The sequence below is a fragment of the Pongo abelii genome, chromosome 17, assembly GCF_028885655.2.
Source record: "Pongo abelii isolate AG06213 chromosome 17, NHGRI_mPonAbe1-v2.0_pri, whole genome shotgun sequence".
NCBI lineage: Eukaryota > Metazoa > Chordata > Mammalia > Primates > Hominidae > Pongo > Pongo abelii.
In genome coordinates, this window is record NC_072002.2 from 29,627,209 (window position 1) to 29,644,563 (window position 17,355).

At 37.1% G+C, this 17,355-nt stretch overlaps 1 protein-coding gene across 31 annotated transcripts in view; it reads left to right on the forward strand.

The window, feature by feature from the left end:
- Positions 1-17,355, forward strand: part of EPB41L3 (erythrocyte membrane protein band 4.1 like 3) — a 249,369-nt gene that overhangs the window by 187,285 nt on the left and 44,729 nt on the right. For all 31 annotated transcript variants that reach the window (NM_001133169.1, XM_054537537.2, XM_054537507.2 and 28 more), the window contains 3 exon segments: positions 9,471-9,575; positions 10,837-10,879; positions 16,302-16,377. In NM_001133169.1, the coding sequence (NP_001126641.1) occupies positions 9,471-9,575; positions 10,837-10,879; positions 16,302-16,377 (224 nt within the window).

Here is a 17,355-nt window from a genome sequence, read left to right on the forward strand (position 1 = left end):
AATGTTTGAAAGTAGTTACCCTCATGGTTTTCTGAAGAGCCGATTGCTCATGAATTTAAAGAAAGGACTGACAATATATGTGCCATCTAGAGAGAAGAAATGTGATCTCTGCCTCTCATGTCAGCCCTCTATGAATATGCTGCCTGGACCACATTTGGGATTAGTACATAGGCTGAAAGATCCCATTAAGTCCTGCCTCTTGAGAATGGATTCTGGAAGTAGTGATGTGGATAATGGACTTTCCATGCTTACTAAACGTGGCCTTGCATGTACACTTGAGACAGAAAGCCCAAAAAGGCAGGAGATGCACATAGGATAGCTGGTGCCTTATCTTTCTTCTTAGGGCTTCCCAGCTCCAGCCCTTTCTAAGGCTTTATGGACTGTGTTGTCCCAGACCAGACACCATCATCTTTTGTTCCTGGGTTTGACCATGGCGCTTTGGCATTTTCCAAGTATGGATTAAGAAAAAAAAAAAAAAACAAGAAAACAAACAAAAACACACTCTCCACTTAAATTTCAAGGCAATGTTATAGGGTATTTTTCTATCAAGAATGCGTTAGAAAAAAGGGAAGCCCAGGAAAGGTGACTTACACAGAGTCCAGGTGTCTGATTTGGGCTCAAGCTGTGGCCCAGAGAGTTTGCCGAACTCTTTAGAGGCTCCATCCTTGAGGTAAATGGTAGTGCAGTCATTTAGAAATAAAGACAAGTCCGGGTGACCTTTAAATGTGAGGAAAATGAAAAGGCATTCAGTGAGGGAAAATGCAATTAGGGCAGGAAGCGTGGGGGGAAAAAGATGACATTTTGTTAGATTCGTCCAAAATAATGTGAGAAGAAATTCTTTCTTGAAATTCTTGTCAGTAGCACTTCTTAGACACATAGATCGAATGCCTGCTGTGTTCAGGACACTGTACCAGGACAGTAAAAAGGGCAAGCAGTTTTCCATCCTCAGGGAGCAGAAATAGGAGTTCACAAAGTACTATACTCATGAAGAAATATAACTTCCAAAAGAAAATCAGGGGTCTATTTGAGGAAGATAGGTGATGGAGAGCATGAAGTACTTACGGTGTAGACAGCCCCTCAAATAAGGATACAGAAGCATCAGTTTTGCTGGAAATTTTCAATATCGTAGCTCTCCATATTTTAACGTATTAACACGAGTGGGTTTGAGCATAAGCCAGCATAGGCAGGAGGGTTTTTTATTTTCATATTTCAACGTTATTGTCTAAAGAAATGCATGCATGCATCCTGAAGAGCCTTGCCAACGCACACACCTGCTGATGCAGGAACCCCATTCCTTCCTGAGCAGCAGGGACTGCTGCTTAGCTCCAGTTCTCATGCAAAACAACTTGCTCTCCTCATTCTCTTCATGATTGTACAGCTTCAGATAGATAACTGTACCCTGTCTTCCAAGGCTAAAAGACAGTTTTTGACTTGTCAGATTTCTCTAATTTCAGCCATGCCAGAAGAGGGCTTCGCTCAGGCTGATTCATAGCTTTGTAAGACTGAAGAAAAAACCCCAAACACATTTTATTGTAGTCCAGTGCTGAGACTTGGCGCAATTTGTGTCTTCCTGGTTTTGCACCATTGTCTTGGGTGCAGACTAAGAGATGATTTATAGGGATTCAGGAATGGAGGCAATGCCCATTTTGGAGAAAGCTGTGCCAAGGAGAGCTGTCCTCCCTGGCCTCAGTGCCAGGTGTTTGTACCTGTCAGTCACCCCAGTCACCTGCTAGGGAAGATGTGAATGCTCCTGCTCTATTAGAAAAGAGGAGATCAAGACATTTATTAACCTACTAAGGGTCATTCTTTAGTAATGTAACAGGATCTTGAGTAAAAGTGTATTTTAACTATACAAAGGGAAACTGTCTCCATTTTTTAAACACACACACACAACACAACAAATTTCTAAACATTTCTGTTTATATTGTAAACAGAATGTTTACAATAAATGTAAAAACATTTTTCTTATATTGTATTCATAGCTTTAAATGGAAGTTAGTGTTTTTGTGTTTCTTTCGAGAGTTTAGTGGTTTATTATTTCTCATTTGTGTCATTTTATTTTAGCATTTGGCCAGTTTATCATTTCCTGAGAACTTTTATTTTTCAAGAAAATGTGTTGGAATGAATGTCTTCAGATTTTAAGCCTGGAGCAACATAGAAAGACCCCATCTCTAAAGAAGAATTTTTATAAGATTTGCTGGAAATGATGCTACATGCCTATATGCTAACTGGGAGACTGGGGTGGGAGGATTGCTTGAGCCCAGGAGGTCGAGGCTGCAGTGAGCTATGATCGCACCACTGCACTCCAGGGTGACAGAGTGAGACCCTGCCTCTGAAAAAAAAAAAAAAAAAAGGATTTTAGGCACATGTGTCTGTGTAAACCAATTTTACTATAATGCAACTATGAATATTGGCCTAGACTAAATCTGAAAAAGCTACATACTTCCTCCCAAAAAAGTAAAATATTTTTAGAGTCCTCATATTTAAAAATTTATAAGTTGCAAACATATTTTAATTTAAAGTGACTATTCAGCCATACCAGCATACCAGCATACCAGCATGCATTACCTGGGTATATTTAAAAAATGCAGATGTCAGCCAGGCATGGTAGCTCATGCCTGTATCTCAGCACTTTGGGAGGCCGAGGTGGATGGATCACTTGAGGTCAGGGAGTTCGAGTGACCATGTCTCGACTAAAAGTGTCGAAACCATGTCTCTACTAAAAATACAAAAATTAGCCAGACATGGTGACGGGCAGCTGTAATCCCAGCTGCTTGGGAGGCTGAAGCAGGAGAATCACTTGAACCTGGGAGGCAGAGGTTGCAGTGAGCCGAGATCACGCCACTGCACTCCAGCCTGGGCAACAGAGTGAGACTCCGTCAAAGCAAAACAAAAAGCAGATGCCTTGGCCCAACTTCAGAAATTCCAGTTTAATTGACCTGAGGTAGGGGCCTGGACATTGACATGTTTTAAGTGCCCCCAGGATCCACTGTTGAAAACCACTAGTTTAAAACATTGCTTCGGTGTCATTGCTTACGGCTTGCTAGTGAGAAAAATACTTTTGTAAAGTTTCATCAAGTTACTGTTTTAATCTCTTAATGGCATTTGACCAAAAAAGAGGCCCTGTGAAAGATGACATGCAGGAGGCCCAATGCCATTGCAAATGTCTTTGCGGTCAGGGATATGAAGTAAGTGCCCAGAGACACGGCTGGGATGTAAGGCAGAATATAGAAAGTGCTGCCATAAAGTGCTACAAAGTCCAAAGGAGAGAGAAGTGACATTTGTCTGGGAAGACAGGAAATGCTTCAGAGAGTTGGCACTGGAGAAACCCCTTGAAGGATGAGAGGACTTAACAGGCAAAGCAGAACGTGTGGGACATTGAGAGCATCATCATGGATAATGCCTGAGATGGATTGAAACATATCAGAACTGTTTAACTCAGTGAGTTCATCATGATAGTATGAAGCCAAAAGATCTAATAGGTGACTTTGGGTGATGCTAGGGAGCCAACTCATTATCTTGAAAATGGATAAAGGGAGAGAAACAAGCATTTGTCTTCGTTTTCATAATTAAACTATGTCACTGGGTAAACAAATAGTTTTGACAAAAGGAAAACCTCTTTATAAACATGCTCCAGTTAATAAATGAAGAAGGAATGATTCGGATTAGAATATCACCACTTTGTAGTCTGGAATGAATGATACAGGGCAATGGTCATCAGTGACTGCTAATATCACACATGTAAAAAAAAGTCAGGCAGTCACGTAATGCCTCCTAATGAAGTATCATTTGTGAAAAACAAACCAGAACCTGACGAAGCTTCTAGATGTAACTCCCACTTCAGGGGCGATTCAGGAGACTGGGAGAGCTGGTAAATTACACCATAAAGATGCAAACAGCAGAATCTACACTGAAAGAACTCCACAGGCAAATGACATAGTTTCTTAGTCAAGTTAATTTCAAGGGGAAAACCAAGATAAGTGGAGAATTATCAGGTTAAGTTTTGGATTTTCTAAAATGTCGATTCAATGAAAATTTTAAGTTTGTATTTACTCTTGATAAAAGTAAAATCATTTGGAGGTTAACCTTTTTTTTTTGCTAACCTTTTTAATTAATTATTTTATTAACAATTTAAACTAAGAATGTACTTTTTGTCTTTCTCTTTTTAATTAGTAGATGTATTTTTTTAGAGCAGTTTTAGGTTTATAGAAAAACTTGAGCAGAAAGCACAGAGTTCCTATATACCCCCTCACACTCTTCCCCTCACCCCCCAGTTTCTCTTATTTTTTGCTATTTCTTACAGGAAGGATCCCCTATTTTTAACATTTTGCATTAGCGTGGCACATTTCTTACAACTAATGAGCTAATATTGACACATTATTGTTGACTAAAGTCCATAGTTTACATTACACTTTATTCTTTGTGCTGTTCATCCTGGGGGCTTTGACAAATACATAATGTCATGCGTTCACCATTTCATGATCATACAGATAACGGACCGTTTCACTGTCCCCCACATCCCCTGTTAGCCGCTTATCCATCCCTCCCCACCCCCAAACCCTTAGCAACCATTGGTCTTTTTGCCTTTAGTTTTGCCTTTTTCCCTTAGTTTTGCCTTTTCCAGGATGATATGTACAGTAGTCCCCCCCATTATCTGCAGTCTCACTTCCCCATTCTGTTTTCCACGGTTTCACTTACCCACAGTCACAGTCTGAAAACAGGTGAGTTCAGTACAATAAGATATTTTGAGGGAGAGATAGAGACCACACTCGCATAACTTTTATTACAGTATGTTTTGTAATTATTCTGTCTTACTATCAGTTATTGTTAATCTCTTACTGTGCCTATTTATAAATTAAACTTTATCATAAGTATATATGTATAGGAAGAAACAGAATATGTAGCATTCACAACTATCTGTGGTTTTAAGTATCCCCTAGGGGCCTTGGAACATAAAATCCCATGGATAATGGGAGACTGATGTAGTTGGAATCATACAGTATGCATCCTTTTCAGATGAACTTCTTTCACCTAGCAGTATGCATTTAAGGTTCTTTCATATCTTGATAGCTCATTTTTTCTTTTATCAGTGAACAATTATTCCGTTATCTGGATGCACCACAGTTTGTGTCTTCATTCACATAAAGAAGAACTTCTTGGTTGCTTCCAAGTTTTGGCAGTTATGAATAAAGCTGTTATAAACATTTGTGTGCAAGTTTTTGAGTGGACATACGTTTTCAACTCATTTAGGTAGATACCAAGGAGCATAATTGTTGAATACTGCAAGAATAGGTTTAGTTTTGTAAGAAACTGCCAAACTGTCTTGAGTGGCTCTACCATTTTGCATTCTTGTCAGCAATGAATAAGAGTTTCTGTTGCTCCACATCATCACCAGCACTTGGTGTTTTTATTGTTCTGGATTTTAGCCATTATAACATACGTTTGGAGGTATCTCACTGTTGTTTTAATTTGCAGTTCTCTAATGAAATTTGATGTGGAACATCTTTTCATACACTTATTTGCTATCTGTATATCTTTGGTAAGGTGTCAGTTCAGATATTTTGCCCATTTTTAAATTGGGTTGTTTTCTTACTGTGTTTTAAGAGTTCTTTGTATATCTTGGATACCAGTTCTTTATCAGATATGTGTTTTGCAAATATTTTCAGCCAGTCTCTGGCTTGCCTTTTCATTCTCTTTAAGTTCTCTTTTGACAAACATCTCCTAACACCTAACAATTTCAAGAATCAATTTAGAAAATTTTTTAATTAAAGAAAAAATGTAAAAAGTCATGAAACTTGTTTAAATTGCTTGAAGATATGCCATTTTTAGGACATTTCATTTAAAACTTTCCTGATTGTTGGACTCAGTATGTCCATTTACTCTATCAGAAACAGAAATGCAATTTGTCAGGGGAAATTTTAAGAAGAGGGCAAGCCACCATTGGTTTGTTACTCTAGGGAAGTAAAATCACATTTTGGGGATGATATCATATTGAATAGTATACACAGACTGAATGCTTTTGAGTCAGAGATGACCTAACCACTCATAAGGAACTGTAAGACTAAAATATCAGTCCTTTCTGATTAGGTAGTTATTCATTAGTTTAGAATACCTCTATCCATTTTTTTAAAAAATTTACTCAGTTCTTAAATCATAGTGTAGCAGGTAGCCACACCCAATGACGGTAAGATACCTAGATTTGATCACTTAGTGAACAACATGTCTTTTGGAACCATAATAAACATAATTTCTCCAAAATTTCCAGTCTGATTGATTGATGAGATTTAGTCATATGATAAACATTATTACCTGCAGGTACATGCAGATATCAATAAGTAGAATTAGTTGACTTGAAAAGTCGAATAATATGCTAGAAAAAAAAATCATCTGGGTTAGAAGAATCAAGAAATTTTTAGAGTTGGGAGAGAAGGGATCCAGTCCAGGGCTGGAAAATAAGTTTCATGTCATGTCCCACCTCCATCCATTGGCAGCATCTTTCTCATCATGACGTGTAGAAGGATGCTGATGCCCGATCTGGGTGAAATGGGAGAGAGTGCCTCAATCCGTTAGTGGTTTGCAAAGGGAAGCCCAGTTAGAGCCTCAAGCCCATAAACATCTTGCTCAGTAGAATCTTATGTCCCCGCTCAAGGATGAGAAAATGGAGGCCCAAATAACTTAAAAGCCTTTTCCATAGTCATCCAGCTGGCTGGTGGCCATGCTGATGTTTAGCAGGTAAGAATTTCATTGCTTCCATCCCATGATATAACCATCTACAGCTGATATCAGACAACTGGTCTTAGCTCTAAGGGTTAGAAAAAAAAATCTTCAATGTGGACTAGTATGTTATTGTCTTTAAAATTAGTGTTTAAAATATGTTTAAAATATTCAGTAAGAAAAGATCTGGTTTGTTTAAGAGAAGGGTGGGACTCATTAATAGAAATCAAATTGCGAGGAACCAGAAAAGCAAGAGCCAGGTAGCATTAACAGTCTGTGCTTGAGCTAACCCATGCCTCTTTTTAGGCAAAGGAAAGAACACAGCAGCCAGAAAGTGGTGAATTGAAACTATGACCAGGGCAGCCTGCAGCATATTCAGAAACAATTCCACCGTTGAGAAATGGCTGTGGTCTCTTGGGTCAGAAAATATAGGAGGCATAGGGTCCAGTGAAGCCTTGTAGAGAAAAGTTTTTGTATTTGCATTTGTTTTGGTTTTTGTTTACTCATTGAGAAAGTATTTGGCCAGACACTGATATGTATTTTTCTACATTGTGTGTATGTAGGTAAAAAAAAAAAAAAAGTAGTCTAGCTAAAGCAATTAGGTAGTAAGCAGGCATCTGATATCTAAAGAGTGGGACATGTTAATTATAAAGCTGCTTATTGGCACCCCCAGGAGTTGGATATGTGCTCCTATAGAAAACACACATAATAATCTGCTCTACATTAGTTATTCTACGTTTGTCAGCCACCAGGCTATAATAATAGCTGACATCTATGGAATGCTTAATATATGCCACCACTAGGCCATGTTTGAATACATTATTTGATTTTAATGTCATCCATTCCAAAGAAGTAAGTAGTGTCATACCCATTTTACATAACTGCAAGGGACATCCTGAAGATTCAAGCACAGGTTTACTTGATTCTAAAGCCACTTCCCAGGTCATCACATAAGACTGCCTCCCTCATCCAACTGCTTTGAACCTCTGTTCTTATCTGTGAACTGGAGATCATACCAATAGAAGCATCAGAAGAACCAATTTTTGTGAAAACTTCATAATTTGTGAAGTATTATTCAGAAATAATATGCTGTTATTTATAAATAAATGATTTAAACCATCAAGCAGGCGTTTCATTGTTGTAATATTTATTCATAGCCAATGAGCAACGTTATTATGTAGTTTTGCTAACAAGTAATTTATTTTCATAATACTGTATGGAACTGTTTTTTCCAAATACATCATTGATTATTTAGCTAGCTATGATTTAGGCCTTACTTTTCTACCATAAATTTTCCTTTTCTCCTAAATAGTCATGCTTGAGGGGACTGAGTAATTGCTTTCAGCATAATTACAGCTGCACTATAACACAACACACGACTCACAGGTCTTTTGAATGCTTATTATTTTGGCATAGACATAGTTGATCAATTTTCATATTTCTCATTGATATTACATTAACTCTTAAAGACAAATATGCTTAATGTATTAGATGTAAAATGTTAGTAGCGCACAAACAAAAAACTGGTTTAGTTTATTTGTTGCCAGTTAATTCGTCACAGACTCCATGACTATGTTTAAAGGCCTTTGAAGGATTAGGTGAAAAAATGATACATCACAATAAATTAAGCTGATCAATTTTTTTTCCCAAATGACTGTCTTTTTCTCCAGATGCTGGCTTGATGGTCAGAAATATAACTCATATATCCCTATTTTGTATTTATATATGATAACTCAAGTATTCTTTAAACTTAATATTTTGTTATGTTTAATAAGGATTTGCTCTAAAAAAGTTAAGAGAAAAACTCTGTATAAACTGAAATTTGTGACAAAAGAAAAACAAAACAAAAATAATGAAATTTGTTTAATGGATTTTAGAAAGTGGTCCTTAGATTTTCTACATAAGGATTTGGGATAGAAAGTTTTAAGTGAGAGTCTGCCTAAGACAAGGAACAGGGTTAATTCTTCTCAGGCTCAGAAGTTTATCTCATAGAGCTGCGGTCCCCAACCTTTTTGGCACCAGGGACTAGTTTCATGGAAGACCATTTTCTTCTATGGCCTGGGGTGGAGGATGGTTTTGGGATGAAACTGATCCACCTCACATCATCAGGTATTAGATTCTCATAAGGAGCGCGCAACCTAGATCCTTTGCATGCACAGTTCACAATAGGGTTCGCACTCCTATGAGAATCAAATTCTGCCACTGATCTGACAGGAGGCGGAGCTCAGGTGGCAATGCTTGCTCACCTGCCACCCACCTCTTGCTGTGCAGCCCTCTTCCTAACAGACCATGGACCAGTAACCATCCATGGCCCAGGGGTTGAGGACTCCTGATCTAGATAATTGAGTTAGGGCACTCTGCAATATGGCTTTTGTTGGTTTGTTATATACTCTTTCACTGTCGGAATTTTTATGTTTCACATATTTAGGCTTCCAAGCATCACATTATTTTCCCCAGTTGCTTCCATATAGAAATCACCCACTGGTCACCTGTACATACTAAGTAGCGCTGTTGATACTTTGCTTTTGTTTATTTGTAGGGATGGGCTTTTGTAGGTTGAATCCTCCCCGCCCCCCTCCCGCCGTTTTTTAGCCTTTTTTGCACTTAAACAGGAGATGGCAATGTGATCACACTTGTTGGTCACTCCCTAAAGTTACACCAAGCAATGTTTTAAATATTACCTGGTTTTATCTCTGATATTTGGGAGAAATTTCTTTGTGTTGTATTGACTTTCTTTGCTATTCTGTTTTCTTTAGAAACGCTCCAGAGGACAAGTGCTGTTTGATAAAGTGTGTGAACACTTGAACTTGCTAGAGAAAGACTACTTTGGGCTTACATATCGAGATGCTGAAAACCAGAAGGTGAGTGATCAAAAGCAATGCAAAATAAAATGGCTTCAACTGCTTATTACTGCCAGAAAGTGAACTGAGAATGAATGGGTGGATCACTTTCTCCACCTCCCTTCATTCTCCCACACTTTCTACTTTGAGTCTGTAAATGCTGTTAATCATCTATTCCTTGATGAAGGAAATCACTGACAGCTTCCTTTAATCTTGAATATTCTGGTAACAGTAAATGAAGCCTTGTTTTTCATGCTTGAATTATTTTTGGTTCCTGGAAAGCATTTTATGTGGTTCCTTTTGCCGGGGTGGGGGGGTTGGGGGGGTAATGTATTTCAGTAGATTATTTGAACCAATGAAAATCAATTGATATTTATGTAAAAATCATGCTCATATCCCAAAATTCTATGAAGATATTATGATTGTAACCCATAAACTGTCAGGGCAGTTCACCATTGCTGCTGTCCTATTTTTCATTCATCTTTTTATGCTTTCATATTGTTTCTGAATCAGAATATGAGGGGGATTGTGTGCTGACCTGACACTTGTCTAATGTGTTTAGTAGATGTTTTATGTTTAATGCAATACCCCTGTAGACTCTGTTCAGGGCTGTATCTCCTTAATCCATACAACTACCTGAGAAATACAGAAAAGGAAATCATTTCCATTGCATTGACACTGGAAGCTGAGTCAGAAATTTTGCTCATAGTTGTTACTCATTTTGGTGTTGTGCCATAAATCATCCTTAATACCTCCTGAATTCTCCAGACAATGCCTCACTTCATTATTAAACATCTGATTTTACCAGTGAGGAAAATCAGAAATCACAGGCAACTGTTGATTTGTTAGGGAAGCTTCCTAGGTAGATGCCTAAGGATCTTTTATTGCAGAAGTCTCTAATGTGGAACTGAATGGCTAGGACATCAGTGTATCCAATTACATATATTTTTAATTTATCCTAGTAACTTGTTTGAACATAGCATCTTCTGTCTTTTCCCCTCTTTTTCTGTGCTAGCTTGAATCCCTGAAGGCAATGGTTATAAAAGAAAAAGACTTTTGTCAGGCCCAAACTGCATACATGTGCATTTTCTCATTAGACCAGTGCCTGGGCCCTTGGAGGGCTTGGCAGAGAGGCACCAGATGTGGGGGAAGGACCACAGTGAGGGAAGCCTTCCCACGACCACTGACTCCTCACTGCGTTTAGGGAGAGTCTGTACCTAATCAACATTAAGTCATTTTTATTCTCCTCTGATTCAAATTCAAAATGTCATTTCCTTTTCAGAATTGGTTGGACCCTGCTAAGGAAATTAAAAAACAGGTTCGAAGTAAGTTCTTTTGGATTATTTTTTGTGGAAATGTGAAGGTTTTCAGAGAGCAAGTTGTCTGAATTGGTAGCCCATACCTAAGTGGCCAGTGTGAATACAAACTTTTCTTGTCTCAAATTTGATCTGGCAATTCCGATAGTATTCATTTTGTAGTTGTCACAACTTGAAGGTAAAGGGACCGCGATGCTTGGCGTGTTTCTCTGCCTGTGAATGGATGTCAAGTACATGATTTAATCAACTGATGTTAGAATTGGCAATTAACCATTTAAAACTTCCAAACTGAATTATTAGTATTCCAACAGTCACAAAAGTATGAAAGACCAGATGAAAGTCATAATCATTTCATAGCTTTGAAAAGGAATAACAAGTCAAACTGAAGTTTACTGTCTGGTAACAACCTCTTTTCCTGGCCCCCTGAAGGCAATTTGAAAAATACATATTTTAATAGACCAAACAATTGCATGAGCAAGTCACAAATTTAAAATATAAGTAGCTAATAAGTATTAAACAGTTGCTAAATTTTACTAATGATTAAATGCAAATTAAAATGACACATTTTTCACCTATTCAGATTAACAAAGAATTAGGGTTTAATAATAAACTGTAGCACTTATTTACTCAATTGGTAGAATAAGTTGGTTCAGTCATTTCAGAGGGCAATTGTCAATATTTATTAAAATTTAAGCTGTACTTACTCTTTGACCCTTAATTTCACTTGTGGAAATTTATTCAGCATATCTATTAACAAGGAAAATGTGCATTCGTATAGCAAATGAAGGTTCATTATATTACTATTTACAGTAGCAGGAAACTAGAAGCACCTTAATTATCCATGTATAAAGAAATTATTAAGTCAATCATGGAATAGCCATATAAATACATCTTAGCTCTCCTTAGTGAAAATCAGTTTGCAAAATATTATCTATAGCATAATCACGTTTGTTTTTAAAAAATTATGTCTGTATAGATGCATGGAAAACTTTTGGAAGGCAGGAAGGTTTTAATAGTAATTACTCCAGCAGTATCATCCAATGTAGGGGTTGAGAAGGAGGAGTTTTTAAAATGTTTTTACCCTTTGCTATAGCTCTTACTTTTGCTGCAAACATGGATACTAATTTAAAATAACTACGTTTTTATTCATATTTTTGTCAGTAAAGTCTAAATTCTTCCAAACAACTAATTCTAGTTAAAGAATACATTTAAGAGCAGTTTATTAATAAGAACATCATTCCCATTTCAATAAGTAAAACTTTTCAACAGTTTACTATTAAAAGAGCAAACAAATACTTCTTAGTGCCTTTGAAAGTCCTGAGCTATCAAAATAATACCCCAAGTACTAATAAAACATAATTAGTAGTGAGCAGTTTGGAAATGGTTCAATATTAGGTAATATCCCAGAAAGACAAAAATATAACCATACTTCTAGATATAAGAGAGTCGGGTGATTATTTATACAAATAAGACATCTCTACCGTATGTTTGAGGGAAATTTGATGTATCCACTAACCAGAAACTTGATAACAAATTAGGTTAATAGGAACAGTTAATTGAGATGGAAACCAGGGATAGCTGTAGTTGTGATAAATAGGTGAAAACACTACTTATTTTTTGTTCTGAGGAATCCTAAGAAAAAAATTAAGATAAATATTTTTCTAAGGAGTATTAAAAAGTTACTAAAGTAGATATGCTGAATATATATCATAACATTTTGTGTGCATAAAGTTCTCTTATTCATCTAATTAGTGGAATACTGAGCTGATTAATAATTGCAAAGCACTTTGAAAATATATTAAATGTTCAAGGATAAGTCATAATACCATGACAGGAAAGGCTGTATAAACTAAATTTCTTTTTTATTATTAATAGGATTCATTTTTTCTTTAACTTCCCATTTATAGTGTCTTCTACTATCCTTTCAAAGAGAAGAAAGCTAAAGGGACAAGAAAATCAAAACAAGAGTTTTAAAGGATTTTTTTTATCATGCAGATTAGGCAGTGTATATGACTTTGCCATAAAGAAAACTGACAGTCTTGCAGGTAAAGGAGATAAGGAAAATTGGAATTTCTTTAAAAATGGAATTCGATATTTTTACCTGTATTCTTTGTTGTTTCGCATCCACTAAAATGCCCTCTTGCCACAAAATTTTACATTCAACCAAGGCAGAGAAGTGTTACCTTATCTAATGTAATTATTGTACCATCATCTCCACTTCCAAAATATAAATGATAAAAAGATGTTTCCATGCTTTTTATGCTGTGGGCTCACAGTATTCCTTTAGAATGAGATCTCTAAGAAAATGGAAACCAAGCTAACAAATATCTTAAGTCCAAATTTATGATAAATAGAAAATTCTAAAACTTCATGCCTGTAATCCCAGTTCTTTGGGAGGCCAAGACAGGAGGACCACTTGAGGCCAGAAGTTCTAGCCCAGCCTGGGCAACATAGTGAGACCCTGTTTCTGTTTTTTAAAAAAATTGTTTTAATTAGCTGAGCACAGAGACACATGCCTGTAGTTAGTTAGTCCTGGCTACTGGGGAGGCTGAGGGGGTTGGATCACTTGAGCCCAGGAGTTCAAGGCTGCAGTGAGCTGTGATTGTGCCACTGCACTCCAGTCTGGGTGTCAGAGTGAGACCCTGCTTCTAAAAAACAAAATTTTGAAACTGAAGAGTTCTTATGAAAAAAATTCTTATTCCAGTCATCTTTTAAGCGTGCAGGATCTTAAAATTTCTAAATAGACTATATTTTGTGATTTTAAGTATGTTTATGATACAGTAATTTTATGACATAGAGCATATATCATACTTTTATGATATAAATGCAGTATATTAGAAATTTTAAGATTTGTCTGGCATAAAAGACTAACATTAGAAATTTTTCATAAGAATGAACTATCATCAGTGTTATAATTTTCTATTTATCATAAATTTGTAACTTAAAATTCCACATCAGCATTATAGAAATATTCATTTTAATGTGTTCAAGCTGTTTCATTTCCTCTTTCTAACTTGGGCCCTCATTTGAGCAGATATAGAGTTGCAAACTTATTTATTGCGTAAGCACTTCCTTCTCAGTGGATTTGTTTCTGTCACATTTTTTATGGGGATATGTATTTGAGCTTTAATCTGCCTCTCTTGTTAATTTCCAGTGTTATGTCCCATTTAACTGGACTTTTTTTTTCTTGATTGGGGTGTAGATTATATTATAGTTTCTGTACACTTTCCCATTGTTTCAAAATACTGTCCTGAAAGATGTATTTTTTGTGTGTTATAACCTTAGGGAAGGAGATTCCTTAGTAGTAGTAGTGATTTTCAAAGTGTGGTTCCAAAGCCCATTTTTATTATTAGAACCATAAGGAAGCTTATTAAAGCCATCGATTCCTAGGCCATACTCCAAATCTCTGGAATAAAAATCTCTGGAGTGGAGCCTGGGAATTGGCATTTTTAACAAGTACCTCAGGTATTTCTTTGGCTCACTATAGGTTTAAACTTGCTTTCCTAGAATGAGGATTTTTGCATTAAATGTCTTTTCTATTTTTTATTACTTATTAGTGTCTAACTTGGATATTTATTATAAGATTGTATAATTACATTGCTAAACTATTCATTGGATTCAAGGCCTGCTTTGAAGTGAATAAAAATTATAAAAGAGCAATAAATCCATTTCCCATAACTAATCCATTAGTTTTAATTCCACTTGCTTGGGGGAAAGCCAGATCTCATTATGAACCTTACCACTGGCAAGCATTGAAGGGATCTATTTTAATAGGAAGTGAATAGGAATCAATGAGAAAATAAAACCAAATCAGACTATTTTTGGAAAAACAGAAGTACTTTTTTGAGAACAGTGGGAAAAACAATTACTAAAATGTATTTGACTGACGGATATATTTTGAATGGTTTAAAAATGATATTAAGTTCCCAGTAATGCCTGGTCCTATGCTAAATCCTTTACAGGGCACCTCAGGTAGACTTCCTGCCATGTGGAATATTAAATGTGATGTCAATGGTAGTGTTAAGAATTAACTATAACTAATACATGGATCTATGCCATTTATGACAGAATGTAAGAAACTGATGAAGCTACATATTGCCTCAGATGCAAGAGAACAGTGCAGAGAAAGGATCTAGGAAATACAGTACTGTGCCTTCTTCTGAATGTTTGGGAAGGGCTCATGGAGCAATGGAGTTTCCAGAAGTCGTTTAATGGAGAGACAGGGAGATTTGGAAGTCTTGGGAGAGTACTGGAAGCATAAGGAGTGGACTGTGAAGTCAGAATCCTAGAGTAAGGGCAAGTCGGTGGCCACTGGGTGAGGCATGGGTGAAAGACCTCCAGGGTGGAAGCCTGGGGGACTGGGAGGAATTTTTCACTAAACCATTCGAAAAACAAGCAGGACCTAGGCTCTAGTGTACCTCTTGGGTAGAGGGAACAAATATAAACAGCACCACAGAGAAGAGATACCCAGACTTTTGTAAGTTACTGCATTTGAAGGCCAGAAGAACAGAGTGAATACAAGTTAAAGTAATGATCACATAGTAAATGTGGAAAAAAAGAAAAGGGTATTTTCCATGTTTATATTGATAAACCATATACAATTAGAGTTAGAATTAATGAGATGTGGAGCTTAGTTAAGGCTTCATAATGTTTCAAAGATATGTGTTGACAATACAGAGAGTAGGTACTTGTGAGCTGACTCCTGGTTGACCCTTTTCAGTGCTGGAGAGGCCTTGAGTAGAGGCCACAGGAATAAAGATTGCAAAGCATAAAGAGGATCTGGCTAAGTCTCAGGCTAAGGAGGTGCAGGTGCAAAATTTGGCAATATGCAGAAAATACATTCAAGTACCTATTTCATCAAAAATTTCCCTGAGCAAGAAAATAATTTTCAACAGCCCACAGAGCAGCCCACTTACTAGAACACTGTTCACTGCAACAAACCTTTCCCATAAAATAAACATATGTTGAATAGTCCCTTGACATTTATTGTAATTGGATATGACCTGTAATAACAGAGCAGAAAGGACAAAGAAAATGGAATTATGATTGTAGTGTTGATCTGTGAGCTATCCAGAAATTCGCAGCAATAAATCCAGCCACTCCCAGACTTATCTGATTGAAGATTATTCATGTCATTCATGTTTTTTCCTTCTTCCCAGTGCTTACCCTTGATTCTGAAAAGGGTAGGAAGTTCGATCAGTTTCCATACTAGTTAAAAGTACCAATGAAGGATTTGATTGGGGAGAAGATTAGAAGTTAGACAAGGTTTCAGGCTTATCTGTAGATTTCACATGACCAAGGTTTCCCAGTTTTCCATTAATGGTCAAAAGTTTCCTGGGTGTTAATGCTTGGAGTTAAGGCAGTTCTGGCCATCAATTAGAGTCATAAGAATTTCTCAAGGTTTTACTCTAATTTTTTTCCATCCTTGCAGGTGGTGCTTGGCACTTTTCATTTAATGTGAAATTTTATCCACCAGACCCTGCCCAGCTATCTGAAGATATCACCAGGTATTTGAAAGTTGGCTATGCAAAAGACAAGCATATTGGGAGAGTGGTGCTTCTCTTAAATGCTCCAGAAAGGAGCGTGCTTACATCTGGTAGCCTTACAATCATCCACGCTCAAATGGCAAACAAAAGGCAAATGAACGAGAGCAAACATCTGATGAGAAGATTTACCAAATCCTATCTTTTCACTGTTGAGTCTTTGGTGCCAGACTGATATTCCCTCTGCTTGACCCTGGTGGGAAAACATGCAGAACTGAGATACTGTCATCCACCTACCATAGTCAAATTGGATGGGATTCAGCCTTGTATGAGATAGCAGCTCTTAGTTTTTCTGCTTTAATACTTAGGGTAAAAATGTCCTTGGATGCTTGTGCTTTTTATATAACCAACACATACACACATACATAAATTTAAGTGTTTACTTTCTATGTCCTGTATATACAAGGAAAATGATTAATTTGTTTTCTAGAAAGAAGATATTAAGAAAGAAATCAAAACATTAAAATATTTCAGTTTGGTAACAGCTTTGAGTGTGAAAGGGGATCTCATTATAAAGCTGTACTGAATGTCTTAGTCTGGGCTGCTGTAACAAAATACTATAAAGTGGGTGGTTGATTGATAAACAATAGAAACTTATTTCTCACCATTCTGGAGACTAGAAGTTTGAGATCAGGGTGCCCGCAGGTCAGGTCCTGGTGAGGATCTGCTTCCAGGTTGCAGGATGCTGACTTCTTACTGTGTCCTCATGTGGTGAAAGGGTGAGGGGGTCTCTCTCTCCAGCCTTTTTTATAAGGGCACTAATCCCATTCATGAGGGTTCCACCCTAATCACTTCCCAGAGACCTCCACCTTGTGATCCCATCGCCTTGAGGGTAGGATTCGAACATAGGGATTTGGAGGGGAGGAGATACAGGCACTCAATTCATTGTTCTGGTGTGCTCTGACCTTCTAGGCTTCTCTCCATTCACCTTAGAACCCCTAC